The sequence below is a fragment of the Motacilla alba genome, chromosome Z (assembly GCF_015832195.1).
Source record: "Motacilla alba alba isolate MOTALB_02 chromosome Z, Motacilla_alba_V1.0_pri, whole genome shotgun sequence".
NCBI classification, from domain to species: domain Eukaryota; kingdom Metazoa; phylum Chordata; class Aves; order Passeriformes; family Motacillidae; genus Motacilla; species Motacilla alba.
In genome coordinates, this window is record NC_052046.1 from 11,676,738 (window position 1) to 11,704,466 (window position 27,729).

The 27,729-nt window shown below is 36.9% G+C and overlaps 1 protein-coding gene across 1 annotated transcript in view; it reads left to right on the forward strand.

The window, feature by feature from the left end:
- Positions 1 to 27,729, forward strand: part of SLC1A3 (solute carrier family 1 member 3) — a 63,389-nt gene that overhangs the window by 13,327 nt on the left and 22,333 nt on the right. Inside the window, exon 3 of the mRNA XM_038124647.1 lies at positions 5,588 to 5,725. Within this exon, the coding sequence (XP_037980575.1) occupies positions 5,588 to 5,725 (138 nt within the window). The remainder of the gene's footprint in view (positions 1 to 5,587; positions 5,726 to 27,729) is intronic.

The following is a 27,729-nucleotide window of genomic DNA, read 5'->3' on the forward strand; positions in this document are numbered from 1 at the left end:
TTCTCTTCTGATGCAGGGGACAACTCTCTGATATCACCATGACTCTTACTTTGCTATAAACCTGCTTTTGTCTGACATGTCCCTTTTCTGGATCCCAGTCATGTCTAGGATATCTAGCTCTTCCACATTATTTCTCCCATGACTGGTCTCACAATATATCTTAGGCAAATGAGAGGTATCTGCTTGTGTCCAAATCAACACATATTCCACTTTAATATTGATTCTAATACGGCAACTTGGAGCACAGGTCCTTATTTCTCTGCTGCAGTGTCATCACGCAGTTATAACCTGGCATATGTGTTCAATAAAATGGTTTCAAAGGGAACACACATTCTTACCTACATAAGGAAAAACAGAAAACAAGGAAAGGGTGGGTGTGATACACCAGGTGTACCAGGGGCTGAAGATTCAATATAAAATTCTGAAACAAGAATTATGAAAACCAAAGTCATGCTGAGCAAATTGAGTGATTTTTGTGGCAAGCAAGGAAAGAAATTAAGAGATATTGCCGGCAACTTGAAGTGTTTCTTATCACTGGAGAAGTAATTTACCTGTTTGTCTCAAGTAAATACAGTTGTGGACTTATCTGAAACTGGCTGTTAGAAGAAAAGGCTCAGAACAAAATGGTAAATTAAGCAATAACAAATGACCCAAAGAACAAAAGCAGTCATTCCAGAGCTCTGTAGGAATGTAGGAATGAAATGGCTGTGGAGCTAACAAAAATATACAATGTCCCATTAAACTGGTAGAAGCCTGATTCCCTTCATGGCTCTTGCCCAATTGTTGTTATAGAACAAAATGTTATTTGCTTACTGTTTACAAGGTTTTCTGGAACTGAACTATTAACAGCTGTTAGTTTAGAACAGTATTCTACTCAGTGTAAGGTTGGGGGTTTTTTTTCCCAGTTATTTTTCAAGTTTTCTATTTCCTGCTGGAAGATACATGTACCACATGTATTAAGGGAAAGGATATCAATATGGACCTCATTTAACAATGTTCTGAGATTTACAGTAAAAAGCAAAAGCGTATGTAACTATTAGTGGTATGTTCTGATTGAACTGGCAAGTGCTGATAAATACAAAGCAGCTCTTGCACCATTATTGATACAACAAATGGTAATTTTCTCTTGAAATGTGTTTAAGTGATGTTTGGTCAATTGAGAAGTACAATTATCAGAATTCTGCACTTCTTGCTTGAAAATGCAGCAGACATCATGGGCATTGTAAAAAAATTTAAGTTTGAGATAACTGTATGGTCTTAATTCCTGTGTGACTCTGAAATAAGATTGAGACCAGAAGCTCATAAGAATTAGTTTCAATAACTTAGATGCTGACTTTATTGCTTCCTTCATCACACTTTGATGGTAATCTGTTTAAGACCTTTGATTTAGAAGGTTGCGCAGTTTTCTTAGCCACACAAGTATATCCTTAGTTTTTAAAGTCTGACGTGAAGGCTTTATTGTTTCCTTTTTGGTATCCAGCATCTAGAAGTGAAGACCATAGGCCATTCTTCAATATATTCCTATTTTTGGAATAAAGAATTCCAAATCATAAGTACAACTTTGCCATTTCCATCCCATTATCCTGTCAGAATTATTTCTACCTTTTGCTTCTTGCGAGTTTTAAATCCTCTCTTCACTGTATTCATACATATTTGATTTAATTTTGATTCACAAAAACACTAGTATAAAATCAATGCAATAAAATGGTTTCGCTTTTAGCTTGGTAGATTGTTCTGATTATCATCAGGATTATCTACAAACAAATTTTTCCATGAACTTAACTATATCACTGACAAGAACACTCAAAAAATCATTTTATAACTCTAAGCTAATTTGCTTTTCATTATAAACTGTATAAATTATTTAACAATATGGTTCTGTTATACACTAAACACATGTATAGAATTCTTTTTAACTTATGTGTTAACTTAAACAGGCACTACTGCTTTTTGTCCAGAAAAAGCCCAAATTCTGTTGATAAATCTACTCCTTCCTGTGATGCCGAAATGGTACACTATTAACCATTTGAGAAGTCAGGCTCTGATAGTGTTGATTAGTTGATCTTTTCTGTTACAAAGGGTACATAGAAACCTGCACAACAGGTTGTGGGAGCTTGTTTCACACAAGGCTTTGTCTCATTACAACTTTCAGAATTAACCTGAAACTTGAAACTTTTACTGAGAAAGGCCAGTTCCAGTAATCTTCCCAGTCTTGGTTGTGAAGAACTAAAACTCCAGCCACACACAAAGTAGTGGATGGTTGTTGGAATACTGCACCCCTTACCAAAGGTTTAGTACCTCCTACCAGGTCCTGGTTCAGGACTTTATTTTGATACTTTGCAATTGTGCCTATTTTTACATCATCATTGTATGCTGCTATCTCACCATTTCAAGCCTGTGAATGTTAGTTCTAAGAAACTAATTCAAAGAAGACAAAGCTACTTTGCCAAATTTGAGTTTTCTGTTTCAATAATTTTTTTAATTAAACTTTTTCAGATGGGATATTGTGCCCACTATTTAGTCATTTAAACTTGGAACAGAAAATAAAGTTCAATCTTGATTTATTCTAAAATTGAGAGGGATTGGTAAAATCATGCTGTCCTGCATTCATTATCAAACCCTACAATGAGGAAATAATTTGTCTAAATTTCTTCTTGTTCTGCGTGAAACCAATCAATTTTCAGAAATATCTGTGAAACAACTACCACTGTAGCTACATTTCAAGCAGGGAAACTGAGTCAGAGTAAGGTTCTCATGTCTTGGGCATGACTGCATACAGATCAATAACAGTGCTGAGATTAAGGCTGAAGAATTAAGTAGCTGTTGTGTCTTGACCCATTTCAACATAATACACTACCAGGGCACATTTCTTTTCACATTGCAGAAATTCTTTCTGTAAACTGCAGTGCTGGGAAACCCTGTAATTATGCACAGAGCACATTAGGACAAAAAACAGCCAATAATTTTTTGGCTCAACAGGTTTACGTGGAACTTTAGAAACTCACTCTCACTACCAATAATATTCATTCAAACATCCATCTTAGGCCACTTTGTACTGCTTGGATGGTAGTGGAACAGATAATCAAGCCCTTATAGCATAGCATAAGGACTAGTTCTTATAGCAGCCTCAGAAAACCTTACCAACCTCAGTGAGGCTTTGTACTAGTGCACGGATTAATTCATGTGTAACTAATTGCAGAACTGTGGCCTAAGTAAGAAACCAGTCTAGCTCTATTTGCTTGTTACCCAGTTGTCAAAATGTAGTGCTCATTAAGTGCAGAAACAAAAGTCCAGATGGATTCTTTATATCTGAGAAATGTGTTTCTCACAAAAAAAGAAAATAATGAGTAACACAGCAGCAGAATTTAAAACTTTGTTGAAAAGAAGGAAAACTCTTAGGCAGGTCTTTTAAATAAGAATTATTCATAGGTCCTTCTTCTATGCATTTTATTATATTATTTTATTACTCTTTCCCATAAAACAGACTCCATGCTTGGTGTCATTTGCACTCCAATTACTTTTCTCTCCATCCTGTAACACTGTTCTCTAGAACACAGTTGTATTTTCTGTTCTACGCAAGATATTTCTGGACTCCTCTAGCTTAACCAACCTGAAGTCCCTAAATCATGATCAAACAGAATTCACTAAATTGAGAGTTACAGATGTGTTCTTTCACCAGCAGATGTCAATAATCTGGTGTAGGAGGCATGACAACATATTTGAGCTAGCAAAATTTGGCATGAAGATATTATCTGCTGTATGGAAGTACCAATCAAAAATCAGTCTTTAAATAAAAGCAAAACCAAAAAGACTAAGAATTGGAACTAGCAGTTGTCAAAATTGTTCAATGTTACAGCATTTTCAGGATGTACTCAAGTTCTAACATGATCTAGAATGAAGCTGGAATGCTCTGCTCCCTAACATCACTGAGGAGCAGTTTCATAAAACATTTTATGAAACCTTAGTCTGCCTATCTTTCAAAAAGAGCAATCCCACACTTCTCTGAGGCACATATCTATCAGGGAAGGCACCAACCCCTGTGTAGCCATACAAAATAATTGCATCAGGGAATTGACCTGGCTGAAAATTAACCTAGTAAAATAAATTCTTTTGCTGCAAACCCACTGTGGTTTGCAGCAGGATCAATTGTCTGATCCAGCTTTCTACACATAGTTTACCCAAATGCCAGTACTAGACAGTGGTGAAGAACATGGAATCTTGAATGGAAAAGAGAGATAGTTGAGTTTCACCATGTGTATGGTTAATGTGTTCCAGATAAAGCTGTGTGTTATTTGGCTGGGTATAGAAGTCTTACATCATATAAGCTGCAAGCCATTTAACAATTGCAAATTGCAACTGGTCATGTCAGCTAACCAAATAACTAAATAAATACGAAATAAAGCAGTTGGTGGCAAATACAGGACAAAATCTTCAAAGTTATAGCTGGGAAGTTTAGGTTTCCACACATAAGCCCACCTATGACTTCCATTTGTAAATGTGTCTCAAGCATCATTTATCTGTTGCCAGCAAGATAGATGGATCCAGGCATTCCCTTGCTCCTGTCTCTCAGGCATTGAAGCCCACCACTTAATCATCCAGTAAGGCCTTTCAGCCCTGATTATCTGCTTCTTTGCAAGTGTCAGTATTCCTGAAGGTAGGCATGTGTAAAGATACTTACCTCCTGCTTCTTTTGACTGTGAAAAGACTAAACCACAAGGAGATTCTCAAATATGTCTGTCCTGGTTGTCTCCTTCAATCTGAAGCAACATCTGTTGGATCAGGCCCCACAGAGTTAACAGGCATGGACAAGACTTCTGAAGACTGGTAGCTAGTATGTATATGCATTGCATATAGGATTACACTCAAAATCTCAGAATTCACGACACTTGGCTGCAGTAGCAGGGATTGTTTCTTTTCATTAGCATTCAAGATATACCTTTGACAGTAATCCAGATTTTAAAAAATAGCAGCACAAAAATCCTTCTAAATAATGGTGCTGATTCTGGCCAGGAGAGGGCTAGTTTTTGCAGTAGCCAGGAGGGGGCTTGGCCAGGACCCAGAGGTTATTCTATAATACCTGATGTCATTTTTGGGGTCAAGGGAAGGGGCCTCTTCTGGTTCTTGGAGCATGTAGGGGATTTCTGCATGATGAGTACTTATCTGTGAATCATTCACCTCTTCTACATTTTACTGTTCTTTTTCTTACTTCATTGCTGTCTTCAGTAAACTGATTTTGCCTTGATACATGATGTCTACATTTTTTGTGCCTCCGGTTCTCCTCTCTATCCCACCAAAGGGTGAGGGAGCAGGGGAGCAGGGGACTGAGCAAGGTGTGGTTTGAACTGTTTCACTGGGAAGACTAAACTGGGAACACCATTCCTAAATGGCAATAATTTAACATTTTCTAGAGGACTACTAGTAGTAGTAGATGAGACCAGAGAAGGTAACTCAGTGTAGTAAAAACTGCAGGTTACAATTAGATATGTCCAGTATAGATGTTTTTTAAGATGCTTTATAGATGTCCATGTTCAGATGCTACTGCGTCTTTAAAAGACTGAGTAATGATATCTCTTTTCCCTCCCTTCAGGTGTAATCCTGGGATTTTCTCTTCGATCATATAAGATGAGCTATCGGGAAGTGAAGTACTTTTCGTTTCCAGGAGAACTACTCATGAGAATGCTGCAGATGCTGGTCCTGCCACTAATTGTATCCAGTTTAGTCACAGGTAAACAAAGAAAAAAAAAATACACCTGCACACAATATTTTGAATAATTTTATAAAGATGCACACATCAAAATCTAAAAAGTGAACATTCTATGTCCTAGAAGTGTTATAACCTGCAGAAAGACTTAGCATTGCTATTGCTGCTTTAGAGACAATGAATAGAGGTTTGAATATATATACAGAAAATATATATACAGAAAATATATATACAGAAAATATATATGTTTGAAACAATAAGAGGTTTGAATTAATATACAGAAAAACTGAAAGATAGTTTTCCAAATTCATGGACAGAGTAACAGCACAAGCTACTATACGCAGCTCCTATGAAGCTGTCTCTGTTCTCCACACTCTTCTTTCACTTTCTGAACAGATATTTCCTCCACAGTGTCCTATTATTATCAAAGATAACATATCTCAAAAACACAGTGCCAAAAGACAAGAAAGTGGAAACTGTTGATTGTGGGCTATAACACACGCCTATAACCACAGATATGCAAAGGATCTGTCTGCCTCCTAGTTTTCCAGCACTAGATTGGAAAAAATGGAATTCTATGATAGAATTGTTTAGGTTGGAAGGGACCTTAAAAATCTGGTTTCAATCCTCCTGCTATGGGCAGGGACACCTTCCACTAGAGCAGATTGCTCAGAGCCCCATCTAACCTGTTCTCTCACACTACCAGGGATGGCTCATCCACAACTTCTCTGGGCAACCTGTGCCAGTGTTCCATCACACTTACAGTGAAGATTTTATTCTTGATACCTAATCTAAACCTAACTTCTTTTAGTTTAAGCCATCTCCTCTCCTATCACTACAAGCCCTCTTATAGGTCCTTCAGGTACTGGAAGGAGTCCTAAGGTGTCCCTGGAACCTTCTCTTCTTCAGGCTGAGCAACCCTAATGTTCTCAGCCTGTCCTCCTGAGAGAAGTATTTCAGTCCTCTGATCATTTTTATGACTTCCTCTGGACCCACTCCAATGTGTCCATGTCCATAGGGGATAAATGGGATCGAATGGAAAGTTTAGAAGAAATTTAATTCCATCAGTTCTGTTTTGTTGTCTTCTGGTCAGAAGCTCTGACAAGCTTTGAACTCTCTTTACCAAGTTGTTCCTCTAACTAGTGATATAATATTTAATTTCTTATGTTGATGTATGCCTTGGCATTCCACTCAAGTTTTGTAGAAGACCTCTCAGATTTGTTAAGAATGTTTAGGATGTACCTGTGATGTATTTATTCTTTCAATTATCTGAAGGAAAGAAGGTATGGCTTTTAGTCTATCGACAAATCAGCTTGGAGAACTTAATTAAGATCACCCACTGTGTGGTCCTAGTATCTAAAACACAAATACACTGCCTTGATTGACAGAGAATTCTGATAATAAGTTGTTCTCTATTTAACTGATTGTCAAATATGTTAATGTAAAGATCTCTTAAAACTGCAGATGAGCAGAGACTCACATGTTCACAGAAATCAAAGGAAGTGTATACAAGTATAAGCTGTTAATTCAACAGCAGAAAACTCGGGTATTCACAATTACAAAATCGTTTGCCTTCTCATATTTCAAGAAAAAAAAAAAGTGAAGTCTTTTTCTATGCACACACATTATATGGATACTGAAAGTTAAATGAACACCTAAACTAGGGAGTTTTGTAGGAAAAATAAGGGTAGGTTTTATTCCCAACCACTAGATAATTTTGTTACATGTCATACATCTTCTCGTCCCTTTCTCCTGTAGAACTCCATGGGTTGGCAGGACACTGGTAGAAGAACCATTAAAAATAGAAAAGGAGAGAGATTTACCCCTTTTCAGTGTCAGCTTGTGCTGCTGCTCAATTTTGAGGATGAATTGTTCCAGGAAAATTTATCAGATCTATTCTTAATTCCCTATAACTCTGCAATCATACTGGTTCTCTGAGAGACCTCAAGGTAAATCAGGAAACTAAGCAGATCATCCTATACAAGGATTCAAATGATTTTCAATAATCTAAGTAGAAAAACTTCACTCAGGCAAAGATCAGCAAATCCATCTTAGAGAGTCACAAGCGTCACAAGGAGCTGGACTTTTGATGAAACAATCTCATTTGCTGTGTCACCAACTCTCAGTAGAGATTTTGTGAAATATCAGAAAAATGAGTTTCCAAGTAATCCTATTCTGAAAAGAATCTTTATTCTCTGAATTCAAACAATACCCTTCTTTTTATGTGTTTTTCTTTCCATTTAAAGCCCTTTATCCTTTTTTTCATGACAATCATTTTCTTTGTTATAGAAAAGCATTTGGCAAAGAGAAATCTTGTCTATCAGTAAGATCTGCCCTACTATCATCCATGTGCCTTGTAATATTAAGTGGATATTAATATTAAGTGGATTATAATTAGAGATCCCTTTGAAGTAGAGACAGTAATTTTCAAGGTGAATAACATTTTAAACTTCTTTAGCTGAGTACAGAGCAATCTGAGAAAACTCAATACAATTCACAAATGGCAGATTTGATTTCTTTTTAAGAATCATTCAGTACAGCAGAACTATACCCTTTCTCATGGGAATAAAATACTTTTCCAAATTATTCTGAAAATGGTGGAAAAAAGTTCTTTTCTACACTGAATAATACCTCATTTAGCATACAAATTTTTTTATAAGAAGGATGTTTTTACATATTTGCTGCAGAACTCTCATACAAAAATGAACATACAGGCATTAGTGAATATGAAAATAATAATTAAATATAACCTTTGCAGGTGTACTACTGTGCAATTTTATGCATGCTTAAATTCTTTTTTTACATGTTATAAGATAATTCAGTGGATAAAAGTCTTATAGTTCTCAAGTTAGTTGTCAGACCACTCAGTATATTGAAAGCAAATCTCTTATTTCCTGTATTTTGTTTGGCAAACAAAGTGGATGCCTCTTAACTAATCTCTAAGTGACTCCTCCAGGTCTTCATCCTGATACCATACTTGTTTCTTCCAGTCATCAATTATTTGAATAAATATTTTGCTGTTTGCAGGAGAAACAGTGTCTCCTAGAAATTATATCCTGGGTTTCTTTTTGTATTTATGCAAGTGTGATGGAAGTAACTGTGGCAAAACCATAAACTATGATCTCTGTGGTATTAGAAATAGGCTGGGGATGGTTACATTCACTTGCCAACTTTGTGATTGTCAAAGAAGTTAGAACAATAAAATCCAACTAATAGTTAATGAACTGTTATAGAAATAAAAGATAAATTGAGAAACTAAAAACTTCTGCTATTCAAGTAAACAGTTCTGGAGGTAGGAAAATAAACTGTGCAAGATTAGGTCAATCCAGTCACATTTCTTTAACCCTGGTCTTTTAACCCTGGTTTCTGTATTTCATGAAGGAAGCAACGCAGGATCACATTCAGAGGTTTTTAGTCACATTTGCCTTATGACTTACCCCCATTGCCTGTGGTTTAAGCAGGTGTGCAGCTTTCTCCATGAGATTCTATCTTCTCACGTGTGTTTTACCAGGCATGTACTAACATCTCCTTGGGAGAAAATGGAGGTTATTTGCATACCATTCACCATCTCTGCCTGTTTATAGGAAAATATGATTATATGCATGTCTATATTATTTATTTTTGTGGTCTAGACACAAATTCAGCTCCATACTCTATGTTGGGCTTTATATTCTACAGTCTTTAAAATGAAAGACCTCCTACGTCAGCATTTCCGATTGGGATCTCATATAAAGTCAGAGGCAAAATTAAAACATGGTATATGAGAGGAAATGTAAATAACCAAATAAATTCCAATTTGGATTATATTATGGCCAAGTCTTAAATATGAATTTAAATATGAATTCCTATACAAACAGGAAGCTGACAATTTTGCTCTGTTTCTGTTTTGAATTTGCAGCAGTTATAAGAGAAAAAATATTTTATGTTTTCTCATTTCATTACAGCTTGAAGCATGTGACATGAAAATTGCTTTACACAATTATTTTAAAATATATATTGTCCCTAAAAGGTACATAAAATAAATATATATGAATATGATGGCAATTCAACTCATCATGAAATAGCCAAAGCCAGAGAAAATTACACAATAAGAGCACTATGCATTAACATTTTTTGAGCTATTATAGCAAGATGATAATGAAATTGAAAGTCCAGTCCTTAAAGCTTGCCAACAAATTTTTTCTGCATGTTTCAGTTATTCACTGAATATAATCCAGTCAGAATGAAGTATCTTTTCTTAACAAAACCATTTATTTCCTGAAATCCCTTCCATGAAAATGATTCACAACCAGTCTTCATGAAGAGCATAGTTTTAACACTGTATTAGTGAGAAATATTAAAGCTAGAGAAATTTTGTAAGGATTATTTGCAACTATTTTGCACAGTTCCAGTCATAGTTTGGTTTAATGGACTGCTTCTCCTTCCACAAAATTTTAACAGCTTGGAATTTACTTTTACAGGGACAACTACTTTTAAATGCAAGTGAACTGGTATTAAATTCTGTGCAATTATTTCAAATATCTTTGTCTGGCAAATCATAGCAAAGCATGAGAAGCCCATTCTAGATCTGACACTAATTTTTGCTGCACATTGCAGAAACAGTAAGCCCACAGTTTGTTTACTAACATGCATCAAGATGGGGAAGGAGAATAGGAGCATAGAAACAGTAAAACTGAGGTCTGCTGGCTCACCAAGGATTATACAGCAATTACAGAATCAAGCAAAGACCCCATTTGTGAGCACCAGTACAACACACTGTGCACTAGACAATACTGATTGTCCAAACTGTTTATGGGAGTAACGCTAATATTGTGCAAATAAGTCTTAACCACTTACCAGGATTTTGTGCACAAGGTTCTGCACAAACACAGACCATGGATCCCCTGCCAAAAAAAAGAAGGCCGTGCAGAAAAACAGTTTAAAAGAATGAGCATGGAAAATTTACTTCAAAGAAGAGCATTTTAATATGTAGCATGTATAATATCTTAGTTTAAATTTTTTTACTTTCTAACTCAAATAATGTAGCTATCATTCTGTTTTGGAAGAAACAGAAACTTCCCTGCCTCTGTAGGGTTTCAATGACAGTCAACAACACTGAGTACTGCAGGAGACGCGAGTGATTTTGTTTGGGGCAAACACAGAGACCCAAGGATTTTACCTGAAAATTTATGAAAATGCCCATAGTAGTTACTGCTACACAAACTACAGAAAGTGTTGACAAAGAGAAGAAAGCTGGGATTTGCATGCAAATAAGCAACCTCAGAAGTGCATACAATGCTTTTGAGTTTAGCTATCAAAGGAATGCAATGGATGGTGCCTGTTAAAAACATCCAGAAAGGAATAAGGTCTATCTCCTCAATGAGATAAAACTAAGACACACAAAATTACTTAAGTAATAAAACAAAGCACTGTCAGGGTTCACAACTAACAGCAAGTTGTAGCTGCAGTTGTTTAAAATTGCCTACAATGAACAAAGGTAATGTTCAAACAACTGAACTTGACATAGTCTCCCAGTCACTCCCTTACCTAAATCAGGAAAAGTGCAGCATCAGGACACGAGCATATTCTACTGCAGAAAAGCCAGTTTTTTCCAAATGCTACTTGTGGATGTAAAATATGGAAACTCAGTGCTGTGACATTTTGTATAACCTTAGGCAAATCATGTTTCCCTTCTGCATCTCTGCTTTCTTTCTCCCTTCAGATGGACTGCTGGTGGAGTGTTCTTAGGGGTTTTTATAGCTATTAGGCAGAAAAGAAGATGACTGTATGTGATGGAAATTTTAGTAAAGGCTTGTAGGATAGTTCAGTGTATCCATATAGCTGTTTTAGTTAAAATGATAGACTTAAATTGGGTTGTATAACAGGGACTGTGACACAGTGCCTCAACCTCCAACATGCACTACCTTCTGTAAAGACATAATTCTAGAAAATAGTCCAATGTTATTAAACTTAAGTAATTAGATTTTATATTTGCCTTTTTAATGTTGGAATGAGAAAGTAAATGATCCTTTGTGGGAACCCAGGACATCCCTCTGGGTGCCCCAGATGGCCAGAGCCGCTGGCAGGGGGCTCTGAGACCCTGGCATGCAGCCAAAGACACACGTGGGGTTTTGATCTTAGCCCATGGAGAAAATTACCAACTCTTTATGAAGAATTACAAGCCACACACACAAGTTTAGGTATTGTAGTAGAAGTAGTCACGAAGTGAAAGGAAGGATTTTTGAGTGCTGTACAAGAGGTTTTAAGCCTTGTATGCAGGGGTCCAAGTTTTGTACATGGGGGTCAGGAGATCTAAGATGGAGGGATTTGGGTGTGCCCTGTCCTCTTTCTTTCTCCTTCCTAGCCTCCATGTCTTTGGTGATGTTGGCACTCACAGATTGGTCTAGAGTAGAAAGTCACCATTCAATATAGATAGTAGGCACTGGGGAAAAAGTATAAACATGTAACACGTAATGTGTGATATAAAAGATGGCACCAGCCCCCTGGGAGGGCCGTGTGCCTTTGTCTGACCTGCTGAATGGGCCACAGCAGCTCAGGTAAAGAATCTTTTAGATAACCAACAATAAACAACCTTGAGACCAGACAACAGAAGACTACTGAGTCTTTCTTTGAAGGCACGGGTTGGAGCAGAGACTTTTCCATCTTTCGGGGTCACCCCAATCCAGGGCTGAGACCCTGCAATCCTTGAAGAGTAACTAGATGCAAATGCTATCAATCATATCAAACCCCTATCCTCTATTAATAATTAAATTTTTTGACAATAGCAATCTCCTTTATTATAATAATAAATTAATAGCAATAAACATAAAGGGCCAGAATTTTTCATTTGCTCATCTCAACCTTTCACATCAGAGCACACAACAGGGAGGGACCTGTGCATCATCTCTTCAAAAAAGAGGCTGTGAAAGCAGCGTGTGTCTAGGTGTGTTGAAGCAGGACCCATACTGCTTGAAGCCTCTAAGTAGCTCCTGTTTTCTCCTGTCTGCTGGCTGACAAGTGTACTGTGGAAAAAAGGCTGTCACCTACTGCAAGGCCCCAGGTGCTGTCTCATATCAGCTACAATATTTATGGTAATTTCAACAGATGGAAAGTCTCCCATTCAGGCAGAACAGACCTGTGGAGACAGTTAATTCTCTCCCAGGGGAGAAAAAAAGAGGAGAGACCTAGCAGTAATTCCCTTTAATTCACTCTGGCAGAACAGACACATAACCAGTACCTGTGAAGCATCCTAGTACTCACAGTTAAGCTGGAAGGTAAAATCATTAATAAAAGTCAGTCTTACACTTCTGTGTTTAAGAAAAGTTTAAGAAACACAGCATTCCTGATTCAGTTCATATAGTTCATACACAAAAACCAAGAAGCACTTAAGCAGTGTTTGGTCAGTTTAGCTAGCCACCAGAGCAATGAATTCATTTTCCAAATCCCAAAATTTGGCACATTTTCTGAATTTCCAAAAATTCTAATTTTTTATGGTCTATAGAAAGAATTTTAGAAATCAGACTAATTAATACCCACCAAATCAATAGAAGTTTTGCATTCATCTCAGCTGACTCCAGTTACAGGGAAAAGAATTAAATTCTCTCTGAGTAAAGCACTTCTTAGATTGTCAGTGAATTTGAGCTGCCTATGTATTTGTATTGGGATCTCTCTATACAGGAATTCTGTAGACACGTCCTGTAGTATGAAGCCTATGTGAATAACAAGTTCATGGACATCTTAGGGGTGAATTATTTTTTCAATAATGACTTTCTTTTCATGCATAAAATATTATTTTAAAAGTAACTTACCTTCTTTCTGGGCAACTCTTTCCTCCCTCTCTGCCACCCAGAGATTTATAAGCACATCAATATTGTAAAAGCTGAATTACATGGCAGCTATAATTTTATGCACTTGTACATTTCATGCACAAATAAGTTCGTACATTCACATAGATATTTACATATGCAATTTACCTAACTGAATGACACAGTTATTTAGTTTGAACATTCACATACTTAAAGGAAATAAAGGAAAAATCATGCTTTGATTTCTGTGTGTCCAAAATAGAGACTGTCTTAAAGTGTGGGCACATAAATTACAAAGTTAGTAGAGATCAAGTCATCTTGTAAACTGAATATCCTGTCATGTTAAAAAATCAATTCAAGAATCATTACAAATATTGATCCAAGTTCAGAAACAGTTTCATCTCAGAATAGCATCTTTATGGTAGATTCAGGTCAACAGCAGATAAAAATATACAAACACTGATCTATATTAAAAGTACTTTAAAGACCTTCCCTTCAGTAGCTGTATTTCTGTATAAAAGAAGTGTCTATCAAGTCTGGCATATAGCCATTAATAATCATTACTTATACAGGTACTCATAGGTGACAAGATTTGAACCTTCTTAAATTGTTACACTCCACAGTTTTAAGGCAATGTGAGCAATATAGGTTTCATAATTATGTCACATAATCTTAAATATTTTTGAAAAATATTTTTAAAGTAAAAAAACTGAGTTTAAATAGCAGGCAGCTACATTAAAAAAATCAGAAGGAAAAAAGGCAGCTTAGGAAGTATTCAGCACCTAGAAATATCAACTTTCATGTAAAAACACTAAAGAAATTATCCTCAGATTCTGAGTGTACTGGCAATCAGTTAGGAAATAAACTGTACCTAGCATTTTCCACGGCATGGAAGTTAGAAAATCATAATGAAGTGTCACAAGTATTTGTGCAATAAATATACCTTTGGGTGGAACATCTTCTTTAAAAACTGTGATAGGTCTTAATTTATCCAAATACTAAAAGCAAGGACTCCAGAAAGGTTCATAAAATTAAAATATAACTCATTATTTCTGACCCATTTCTGAAAAAATTTGGCAATATGGAATACACAAAAATCTATTTTCACAAAAGCCTATGAGAACAATTCTAAGTGAATTCTTAGTCAGATTTGACTAAGAATTAAAATGCAATAACAGCAGAGATTAAATTCCTGCACAAAATAAGAGTCTGTATAAGATAAAATTTGATTCTACCATAAAAGAGAAAACCTCAGCAGAACAAAGAGCATTCAAAAGTAGAAAGTACAGAGCAACGTGGTTTTTGAAGTCTTAGTCTCTGAGAGCAGCAGGAACAGCAGGGGTGTTCAAGAACAAAGTCTACAGTTACTGAAGATAGTAAAACTTAAAAGCTCCTCTAAAATAATTCAATTTTGCTCGTGGTCCTTAATTGAAGGCTGATTTAAACTTCATTGCAAAATATAAGTTTAGTTGCTGGCCAAAGTATTGAATAACAGGTTGTTATGCTTTTATTTAGTTTGCATTCTGTATGAGATTCCAGCTGAATTAACAATCAGGACAACCTCCCACCCAAAAAGACTTAGTTTTGCTTTTAGATCTTAGTTCAAATGCATAACATCAATACTTTGCTTGCTGACAAAGCAAAAACTGTTTGAAAGATCACATTAAAGCATCATGCCTGAGCACTGGTGGACCATTGTAAAACCACACTGTCTCTTTCTTAACATTTCAGTGAAGGGCAGAAGGACTGAAAATGTATTAGGGAAAACTTAAAACACTTTTTTGAGTTTAATGCAAACATGTGTTGGTTACAGAAAAACATCAGACCTGAAACAAACAAAAAAAAAATTAAAAATCAGCCATAAAGTCAGCTACATTAGTTTGTAAATGGAAAGTTTGTACAGAAAAATGTCCAAAATGCAAAACCGACTCTCAGCATTTTGAGAATTAGGACACTGAGCAAGCATTTTGTTCAGGATATTGAATACTGAAACGGTAAAGAATGATGTCTTCAATAATGAATGAGTCTGTGATAACCTGACAGATGAACTAGAATGGTGGCAAGTGCAAAGTAATACACCTGGGAAAGGGAAATGTGCTACACCTAATCACGAGTTCTCAAACGGGCATTAGTACAGGCAAGAGTTCTCAGACTCACTGTGAGCAGTCCAGAGAGGGTGACAGGGCTGGAATGAAGTTCCAGTGAAAGACAAGGAGGAATTAAACAGACTTCATTTTATTGGCTTGAAAAAACACAGACACAGAAGTTGCTGTAAAAGTGCACAGAAATCATTAATTCCTTGCAGAAGCTATAATGCAGTGGCTATTTATTACTATATCTCCTAACTATATTTCACAATAAAGGAAAAATAGGATGTCCTAAGAAATAACAAGAGCATGCATTTATATTAAAGGAAACAAAGTACTTTTTCACATGGCACAATTCAGTTCAATTATGTTAATGGTTTCAATTTAAAATTAAATTATTTAATTAAATACTTTATAATTAAAATTAAATTAAATTAAAAGATAGGTCACAGATACAGTCATCACTGGCTAATAAATTTGTGAAATTAGCAATTTAGCAAGGCCCTACATCCCACTGCTCCCTTGTTGCAGGGAGGGCAAACAAGGGCAATTAACTCTTATCTTTTTCTTTTCCTCATAGTGTCTCAGTAAGAAGCTGTTGTCAGATAAATGTGAAGACAAATGGGCTGGACAACCACTGGGCTAATTTATATCCCATGGTTTCATGTTGATTTTGCACTCCTTAGAATTTCTTAACAGATTGAAAGTACATGTCGCTAAGATTTCACCTACCAATTACTCAGAGGCATTGAACTACAGTATACAGTTTCAGCTTTATGACACACACAGCTCTTCAAGAACCAGTTCAAAACCAAGGAAACACAATTCCAGGATTTAAGAATCATCTCACCTTAACCAGACATTAACTCACTTCATTGGCATGAAATTGGACTTCAATAGACTGCAGGAGTCTATCAAAGGAAAATGTACTAATGAAGATCTACAAAGACAAGCAAAAATTACTGGAATACAGGGAGACTTATGAAAAAAAAGAAAAAAGAGAGATAAAAGTACTGTCATGTAGAAAGGAAAAGATAAAGTTCTTTATATCTTCACACAGTTGAATAGCTGTTCAATTCTAAGACTGAGGAATTAACATGCAAATAAAGATAGCTCAATATTTGTGCTAACAGAAGCTTTCAGATCTTAATGCTATTCTTAAAGAACCAACATCTCTGGAAGTCAAAAATCAAAGCAAACTAAATTCTGGGCCTCTGATTGTAAAATGAAGTTCACAAATAGATCCCAACTGAATTCTGAAAATTCAAGAGTCACAATACAGAGAGCGCTTGTTTGAAAAAATTTTGGGATTTACCCAAAACCAGTATTCTAGTACTTGGAGAACACAACTTCTGGTTCCTGATTTACCAGATCTGGTATTAATCTTCCAGCGATATTCATCTTCTCTATTTCACTGAAGATCTTGAAGGGCTTCAAGTATATCACAAGTTGTGAAGAGATTTTCAGACTAAGTATGTCAACACAAATATTTATTTATATGCCTCAATTTATCATATTTGCAGAATCAGACCTTGGTTTGTTAAACAGGATTAACTCTTTTTCAGATAAATGCATTTTTTCATCCTCAGACAACAGTACAAGTAGCTCCTTACTGGTGGTAGATAAGAAAAACAAAAGTACAGCCTAACTCTAGAAATACACTATTTGCACCACAGCTAACATAATGAATCTGATTCTTCCCACCATAAACAGCTCTCATTTTCTCTTTACCCACATGCAAAGCTAAATAGTTAATTCTGATGTTTCACCACCCACTTCTAACTTATTTCTGAATATTTAGATAATATCAGAGCTTCTCCAGTGACTATAGCTTCTTTTCAGAGCTAGAAAGAAAGTAGGTTTTGGTCAAGAGTTCACCTAATGAATGGCTATTTCATTAATGCACTAATTCATTCTTGCACTGAAAATCAGCTTTGTCCAGATTTTACAGTTTCAGTATGTCTTAATTCCCCAAACTCTGAAAAACAAGTTATAGAACATGTTCTTACTAAGCTTGGTTGACATCTGCCTCATGGCCAATGAACCTGTGCAAAGGACCATCATCCATTAGAAAATAAAACTTTCAAATTTGAGATTGGAAAGTTTTAACTAGTTTCTTAAAAAAAAAAAAAAAAAAAAAAGGCTCGTTTTCTGTTCTGCAGAACAGCACAGTCCAGCAATAAGAGTAGCCTAAAAAACCCCTCTCTTCTCTTCCATGTGTTTAGTTTGAAATCAGCTGTTATTTTCTTTGATTCCTCTGACCTGTCAAGGAGATTCATATTCTGAATCCTACAAACAAGCAGATAATGTCCAGATGGCAACTGTATAGCACTTGAATTGTGGATGCCAAACCCTCTTTTTCATCTGTACTTAGTGCTGTAACATCCTGAAAAGAGCGTAATAATATTATTTAAAAGTACTGATTGCTACTGTCAGGCATTCCAGACTAAGTATTAACTTCTTTCCATTCCCTCCTAAAAGTCTGTAAGATGAAGAAATACAAAGAAAAAAATGTACGTCTTTGATCTTGCAAGGCTGTAACTGCATCAGTGACCCAAAGTTCAAGAGGTCATTGAAACAAAAGAGAGAAAAGAAGGAAAACAAAAGCCTGTTCACATGAAACTCCAATTCCACACTTTCTTAATGAGTTCTCAGAAGAGCCTTGACATCATTACTGAATTGTGAAAAAACCCCTCCAAATTATAATGACAATTGAAACCATAATAGACTAATTGCAGCTAAAGTAATGACTCCTTAGTATTCATATGGCATATTACCAGAGGACCTTAAATTCACAAATAGAAACTACTTTTTTCTTAAACTTGATTTGATTGTTACTAATTAAATTTTTGGGGTGAATTAGGAGTGTAATTAGGTTCTGATTTACTCCTGTGAAAAAAAGGAAAAATGCTATCATATTATGCATTAGAATATTCTAATTTATTATTAACATATTAACTAATGGATTATAAGTGGAGTTTTAAAATGCTACAAATTCATAAATTTAATCATGTCTATACAATTTTTTTTCAAACAATTTCTGCGTCAGATCCCATTCTCTTTAAATAGACTTATTTACATATGATGAAAGAAGTCTCAAATTTTTCCTACATTCTTTATCAACACAGGAGTCATTCTTTTTATAAAAAACTTTATCTGCATTGTTTCTTTTGTCAAATGCATGTTCTTGTGATTCTTTAAAAAAGGGAATCCTAAAGTAGTCTATATTGTCTAATTAGTTACTGCTCTGTAGTTTCTAGTTCAAATAATGACTTTGTGACATGAAAGAGCTCTGTGTATTTCCTTTTGACATTAATAGATACTGTATAGTGGTGTACCTTATTTGTGCCTGAACTCTCAGAGAAACTGAGGCATCACTACATCAGGTCCTGCACAAATGTCAGCATAGGCTTGGGTATGATGTCTTTCAGGACGAACCTCCCCAGACTGAGAAGCTGTCATACCAAGATCATTGTCATAGAGAGATAACTGAGCTAACTCTCATCACTGTGGGGAGCAGAATAGCAGAACTCCAGGCACCATGGAGTTTCACTGAAAGCAATTGATGTTGCTACAGTGCAGATAGCAACTGAACTTGGAGGGAGTTAAAATTATACTTGAAGGGTGAAAGGAGAAAAGTCAGCAAAGAATGCCCCACGGAAATATACAGAGTGCTGTAAAACAGTACAGACTGAAAGAATGCAGGGCACATGGGGAGGAATGTAATAAACTAAAAGTTTCGTGAGGAAATGTAAACACCAGCAGAGTGTGTGCAACATCCACAAAAAAACCCACTAGCTCCATGAGCAGCTCATGGAAGATCAATGGGTAAAACAGCAGCAGATGAATGAACTGCTAGATGAAAGCAAAATGAACACTTAGAATTTTTAGGTCAGACACAGATGCACAAATCACTGCATTGTATCACTGACAAGATTTATTAAACAAATTTATTGAAGAAATCAGGGCTATTTTTCATTATTAATAAACTGTTGCAAGAATTGGTAGTAGCTACAGCAACAAAAAAAAAAAGCCCATGAAAGGTTCTTTAGTGAGTGAATAGTTAGTAGTGGAACTTCAGGTTACTCAAAAAAGCCAAGTCTCATACATACCTAAGGGCAACATCAGACCATTTGTTTCCAAATTATCTTAGTATAAATGAATTAATAAACAGTGCTCTCAATGTTTTAAAAATTATGTTAAAATTAAAAATCCAAGCAGAAAACCTAAGGCCATGTTGTTGCCAGATGCATTAGTCACACACTACCATTGATTCAACTCTTTATCAAGTCACATCCAACTGGGCAAATCTTCCTTCCAAATGATGGTTGCAGCATGAACTCTATAAAATTAACTTAACTAGTGTCAGATCCTAGTGGACAAACATCCAAATAAGATAATATCATTGCAATAAAGTCTATTATTGGAAGAAACCAAGAACAGATTTGCTAAAATACTGAATCATATTTTAAGTGAGAAGGGGATATCTCCAGCATAGAGCTCTGACCAGTTACTGATCAGAACAACCCCATGATGGAGCATCCCATGACGGGGCATCCCATGCCCCAAAACCCATGTAGTTTTGCACACAAATAGAGATGTCTATCTCTCTTTTTATTAGGGGAGAAGCTTAATTTCCCATTCCCTAAATCTTGCACCACTCTGACTAGAATTATGTCCATTTTTCTAGCAATTCATGAGTCTCTCTTTGGGCACTTGTTACATACTCAAGATGTAAAAACAAATTATTTTTTACACTAGACTGCACTACCAGCTACTGTTTCCTTACGGACACCTCTAATTTCTCACTATTTTTTCAGCAGCAACTAACATACGTCAGGAGTGATTTAATGTAGTAAATAGTTTGCAGCTTTGTCACACTGTATAGAGCTATTCAGATAAAAGAAGCACTGTACATTTGTGGAATGTTGTTTAATAAGTGCTGTACATACAAAAACATGTCTGTGAAGAGCTCCTGACACAGTCTGCCAAAACTCAGATCAGCATTTTAGCAATTTAAAAGTTTGCACATGTATTTTGAGGAATCGCATTGGGGATTTTTATGGAGCACTGAGTAATGTGCTCAACACCATCCAGAAAGCAAAGGTAATTTTATCGCTTGTATCACTTCGTAGGATGCAGTACACTTCATGCTTAAGGCAGGTATTTTTGGCAATACATTCAGAATAAATTAAAACTAATATTTCATCCTCAGGGAATAGGATAAAAGTCGCACAACTACTACCATGTTTATTTCTGTCTTGCAACAACATGCACTTTAGGATTTAAACTAATTGAATGTTCTTTGGCTTATCAGCTACCAAAATAAACTTGTTTCCTGACTAAACGTAACTAATTTACCATGTTACATTACACTTTTTCATAAACAAATATACTTATTTCTTTCACTTACATAGAAAATAATCAGCTTTATGTCCAACATAAGATTCTCATTTCCAGGAAAGCTTAGTTCAAGTGTCTGGGCATAAAAGGATGTCTTTTTAGAGTTGCACTGTGCAGGTAGCAATAGTGTTTTGTTACCAAAAAAAATTTTGAGCTGCTATTTTCTGTGTTCCTGGGTCTCTGATTCTTGGCTTGAAGACAGTCAGTTCTTTGTACTCTGTTATTACAATGAAGTAACCAAAGAAAGAGAGTCTTGGTTTGAGACTGTCAGCTGTTACTAATCAGTGCTCCATGGCTTGCTGTGAATCCCTGCTTGCATCTCCCTCCTGCTCTGCTTAGCACACATAAAGAAGATAAATTACTCCCTAGTTTCCCTTCAAAAAGCATATTGTTTGTCACATTCCAATACTGTGAGCAAAAGACGGAATAATGTGAAGAGTTAAATGAGTATCTCAACAGCCCCACAGCAGGGTCCTTCTCAGGCAGATGTGTTTCAGGAAATGTGCTTTCCTACTGGCTCTTCAAATGTATCCTATTATATTGCAAACCTGAAAAGCAAGCCAACTACACTTTTCAGAACAGAAGAGCATAATCCTGTAGGAGTTTTCATTTAGTAATGTAAGCATCATTGACACTCAGTAGAGGCACCAAGTTGTTTCATACTGACGTATTTCATTTTACCAGGTGTTATACTTTATTGTTTATTAATACTTTAGCAATAACAAGCAGAGTAAAGGAGAGGTTTATGAAATTCTTCCCTGCTCTCAGTGACTCATACTGACAGAGAGAAGAATTTTAAAGGAAGAAACATAGAACAGTTTGCATTGGAAGGGGCCTTTAAGGTCATCTAGTCCAACCCCATGCTATCAACTGGGACAGCTTTAGCTACATCAGGGTACTCAGAGCCCTCTCCATCCTGACCTTGACAGTTTCCATGGATGGGAGAGACACCATCTCTCTGACTGGGAGTGTTTCAACTCCTTCATTGTAAAAAAGTTCTTTTTTATGTCCAACGTCAATCTGCTCTCTTTAAAGCCATTACCCCTTTTCCTGTAATAAGAGACTTTATTAAAAAGTCTCTCCCCATCTTTCTTGCAGGCCTCCTTTATGTACTAGAAGGTGCCAAAAGGTCTCCCCAGAGCTTTCTGCTCTCCAGACTGATCAGCCCCAACTCTCTCAGCTTGTCCTCAAATAAGATGTGTCCTGTCCCTTTGATACCCTTGTGGCCACTGCTCTAACAGGTCCATGTCTCTCTTGTGCTGAGGACCCAAGAGTTGGATGCAGTGCTCCACTCCCATGCATGTAGACTCTCATGAGGGCAGAGTAGAGGTGGAAAATCACCCTCTTGACCTGCTGGTTATGCTTTTTTGCTGGCTCTTGTCCAGCCTCTCACCCACCAAGTCCTTCCGGGCAGGGCTCTGGGTCTGTTCATGCCCAGCCCGTGCTGATACCAGGGGCTGCCCTAACCCAGATGCAGCACTTTGCACATGGTCTTGTTTAAACCTCATGATGTTCACCTGGGTCCACTCCTTGTGCTTGTCCAGGTCCCTCTGGATGACATTGTGTTCCTCGGACGTGTCAAACACCTCTCTCCTTGGTGTCATATGCAAACCTACTGAGGCTGCACTCAGTTCCACTGTCTGTCATTGATGAAAATATCAAACAATGCTGATACCAGCACAGATTCCTGAGGGACACCATCCATCATGGGTCTCCATCTGGACACTGAGCCATTGACCAATCAAATTATTTTTGCACTGAAATGAGCAAACTGAAAAGAGAGTAAGCTGTGGAACATCCAAACATGGAAATTGTTGGGATAAAAATTGCTATTGATTTGACCCTCAAGCTCAGTAAGTTTTTAACCAATACTGTAGAATGTATTTCTCTGCATATCAGAAGGCTAAACTTGATGGCCCAAGAAATATTTTCAAGCACGCACAAAAGATTAAGTTTCATAAAGTGAAGCTATTTTGCTGAAAGAGCATTATCAGGGATGAACCACAAGAGAGTATTTTATTATTCATGGTTAACTGAAAGGTAAAACTCACTGCAAAGCCACTAGAGATTATTTGGACCTCTTCCATTTACATCACTCAGTGATGTTCAGACATTATTGTGCCATGGTTTCACAAACATTCTCCTTCTAAGGAATTATCTGTGGCTAAAAAGCAGGTGTTTGCTAGTTTTCTGCCCCAGACACTCTTTCCTTCTGCTTCCTTTGTAAAAGTTCTGGTGCTCACATGGCACAGTTCTGGGGTAATTCAAAATTACAAACTGTCAGAAAAAACTAACCCTACAAAACTCAACACTGATCATTTTCTGGCAAGGATGGTGCAGGACTACTGCTGTGGGGCAAGGCCAGTCATTTAGGAGCAACTCATAGCCATTTAATTGGTTCTTTGAATTGCATTACTATATCCCAGCCATGGGTTTCATTAGTCAGCTTGGCTTAATCATGGTCACATAATTTTGGATCAAATACAACTGCTAATTTTTCTCTATTTGCCCACTGTTCTTAACAGAACTGGAAAAAATAATGTAGTAACTAATTTCATTATCTAAAAATTCATATGTAAACAAAGATAAATTGAGATTTGGAAGCGACTTGTCTTATCAGTTCATGAAATAGGCTATATTTCAGACATATATTTTAAGTGGCTTCAGGAGGCCATTGGCTGTATTTATTTAATATTACTTAACTTCACCTATCCATATAGTTCTTTGAAAATGTTATTGTCTTTTTTCTTTGCAATTTTATTATTTTACTGTTACTATTATTAAAAACTGTAATCTAGTGTTCGGGTAAAATTTGTACCTGGTCTTGTGAAGGGCCCAAATGTCAAAGCTTAAATGTAACTTTTGTTTTCTGGGAATGCTCACCACCACATAGGACATATTCAGCTGCTATTAGAAGCTGCTAGCTGCTCTAGTGCTTAATCATGTTAATTAAACTTGGGCAATACCTCCGCTGCCTTTACCTAACTAGTTCTTTTCCTTACAAATTTTCTGTCAGCATATTTTACTATGTGACCTTGCACATTGTTCTTAATTTCCACAAATCCTCATCAACATACACAAAAGGGATTGTTCTCATGGTCTCACACTGAGAGTTTACTCATCACACAGTGCTTAGTGGATGTAGGGGGTGGGAGTAGCCCATTTGAGACTGCTTCATTAGGAGAGTGAAAGACAACCTTAAAGAAACAAAATTAGGGCAACACTCCTGAGTCAACAGTTGCCATTATTGCTGCTCCACCATAGGAGTCCTTAATAAGCAACTGCAATTTCCTAATGAAGAGACCATAAAAAGTAAACAGGAAAATAATTAAGAATAAAAAGATGCTCTGTTCATAATGTTTTGTGTATAAAAACTCAGCTCAAAAACATCTAAAGAGAATTTATATAAAAATTTCCATTGGCAAGGAAGTGCCATCAATTCAATTCTAATATGCTGAATAGGGAAAGAATTCATCATGGTCATAGGAATCCTCTTTTTTTTTTTGTTTCAAGAAGTCAATATGTATGAGGACCAGAATGGGCAGCTTTTTCTACATGGTCATTCAGAACTGCTTCATTATTTTATGCACTTTCATCAAGATGTCGCTACATCTAGGCAGAATCCTACAGGACCCAACACCTGGAGGTGTTGAGTCCTGTGCCCGCAGATGGAAACCCCATGGCAGTGATAGCTCAGCCAAGAGCCTTCACCTGGGCTCTGAGCACACAATCTCTCCCCTGCTGAGAAGAATTACCACTATCCTGTGAGGAGTGACTGAGGACTTAGGGCTTGTCCAGTTTGGAGAAAAGGAGGCTGAGAGGATGACCTCTCAGTGAGGGAAGTAGCACACTGGAGCAATTCCCAGAGAAGTGGCCAATAACCCTTACCTGTCAGTGTTGAAGAAGTCAATGCCATTGATAACTTTAATTTTTGGTCAGTCCTGAAGTCTAGTTGGCCTAAATGGTCATTTCAGCCCCAACTGAAATGTTCTATATTTAAAATGCTTATCATTATGCATCAAAAGGGATTTTAAAGAAACAAAAATGTAAAAGCACTGGGAGAATACACTTAAAACCACAATAATTTTAGTGTAGGAAAGCAAACACATAAACTGCTCAGTTTTGTCAGTTTTTAAAGGGCAGCAAAAACATTCAGAAACAGGGACTTTTAATATGATAAGCAGTGGCTGAGCATTTTAACCATTTTCAAACTGAAATTATAGGCATGCACAAATGTATATGTTCACATGCAAGCCCTCTATTCCCAGTGTCAGTTTTGCTTGCCCTGAGGAAAGATAAAATCACCCAAGGTACTAGAATCAATCCTACATAATGACTGTTTTTCCTCAGAGGGTTTCTATTTATTTTGCAGTGTAAGAAAAGAGATCCTATTTAAAAGCTACTATTTATGGGCTCTTGTTTGTTAGTTAGTGATTAATTTTGGAGACAAATATAAACCCAAGGATGCTTTGCTGACTAGGAGTTCACACACAGAAACAGGGCTTCAGGCATACCAGCTGGTGACCAGTCACTGTTGAGGGGAAAAAAGCATTTTGCATTTAATGATGTAATATGCATATTTCTTCTTTCTAAAAAAATAGAAAATACTACAGTAGAAACTTTCAAGTACTCTAATAGGGAAAATTAGGCATAAACTTAAATATCAGACTGAAATAGCTCATTGAGGACATTGAACTGTTCTGCATAAATCTGTTTATTCCATTGCTTCTATTGTGCTAATTAAAGGGAAGAAGTATTCTGAAGCTGTAGAACTTTTAGCATAGGTTCTACATTTTAGTTTTTAAAACAATTCCTTGGAAGTAATTCTTGAACGAGCAGATTCAAAGCTGTTTGGATTAAACATTATCTAAAGAAAACATGCTCAGTGAATTTTATGCTTGATCTTCCAGGAGTACAGTACCATCCCTCCGCATTAGTGTGCCCTGCTATAATCCAAGATTACACATAGATTATGTGCAGCATGCTTTTAATATCTAGAAAATTTAAACTAGCAGTAACTCTGGGTTTGGTAAATTGTAGAATTCTGTATAATATAAAACCATAAATAAAATATAAACAAATATAATTGACATAAAACTAGTCATAATATTGTAACTATTCATAATATAGTAGCTATTCATGATGATTCGTAGAATCAATAGTTCATGCCAATTGACAGAACAGTGATCAAGTCAGGTGAGCATTCAGAACTACCAGATTAACAATTCAGAATTGTTAAAGTCCTCCCAACTAGATTTTTTTCTCCTTTTCCCTGCATCTTTTCTCTCTCTTTCTCCTCTTTTAATTATATTTTTACCTTCTCCTTGCCTTTCCTATATTCTAAAATATTTTCATTTTTTCTCTAATATCTTTGTTTAACAACAAAATAGCGCTCTGCTTTGTGGCACTCTGGAGAACTCCTTCTCATGTCCTTATTTCACACACAGTGTTACTTTCCAAGAGAGGGAAGGGGTAGGTGAAGGAAGAAGACAGGGGTAAAAAGCCAGGGGGGTTTTTGCACTTCTACAGACTTATGCCTACCCCCCTTCTTTCTTTTCTTCCCTTCCTTCTCCCCAGCCTCCCTCCCTCCCCATCAGTACTTAAAAAATCATTCCCATTCATGTTGTGTGAGCGCACACGCTGGGAGAAATTACAGGGGCTCTGCTCCAGATCGCCTTGACAACTTCAAGGCATCCCTGTGCGTGGGGACTGGTGGCACGGCAAAGTTTCCCAGGCCCCCTGGGGAAGGGGAGGGGAGAGGAAGAGAGGAGGCAGAGGTGCTGGAGCCAGTAGCGTGGAGGAGAGAGCAGCGAGCAGGATGAAAGGGGCACATACATCTCCCGCGGGACAATGGGGGTTTTGCTGGCTGACTGTGAAAAGACACACTGAGGATACAATGCTTTGTGACACATGAAAGCGTTGGGGACCATTCCAGAGCCCCATTCAGTTCTAAGGAGTCTTGTCAACATCTTAAAATGCAAAGGAAACAACCCCTCTCATTTTCCCGTGTTTTAAAAGCAGATTTTAAATATTATTTTAGACAACTGTTGTTGTTAGTATGCTGGAAACTTTTGTAGTTTGCCGAGTTCCCACTAATTGCAGTGGCAGGGGAGACTGCCCAGCAGGTCCCCAGCAAGGGCTCTCAGAGGTGAGCACTTGTTTCCCCCTCATACAGCTTTTGTTCATACTTAGGCCTGTCATCCCTCTGCTTTGAATGCTTTCTGCTATACATGCCACAAGCAGTTACAGCTCAAGAAGAGAGGAATTGCTGTTCCCTATGTCCAAGCTGAGAAATAAATTATATGATAGCAAGAGCAGGAATGAGACTAAGCAACCTAAAATAAGGAGCAATGTAGTCCCATCCAGAGGGCACCCCAGGAAGCCAGGCTGGAAAGCAGCTTACAAAGAGCATGTCTCTTGCTCCCTGACATACCGCTTTCATATCGTTCACCACTCAATCCCAGAATCAGCCCAAGAAAAAACTTGGATCAAAATATCTAATCCCTCAAAACAGCAATCTTTTCTGGTAAGGTATGCCGTACACTGACTCCTAGGGACTTAAGAGTGTAGGAGGCTCAACCTTCATAAGAGGTGAAGTACAAAAAAAAACCAGTTTTAGTTAAAGCACAGGCAGGTGTGCCTGCAAATCCTCTAAGAATGACAGTGCTCAGCCTCTGGTCCTGAGTCTATTATCTGTAAAGGGCAGAATACTGGGAAGTGACTGATTCAAAATCTCTGCATTCCCAAACATTCC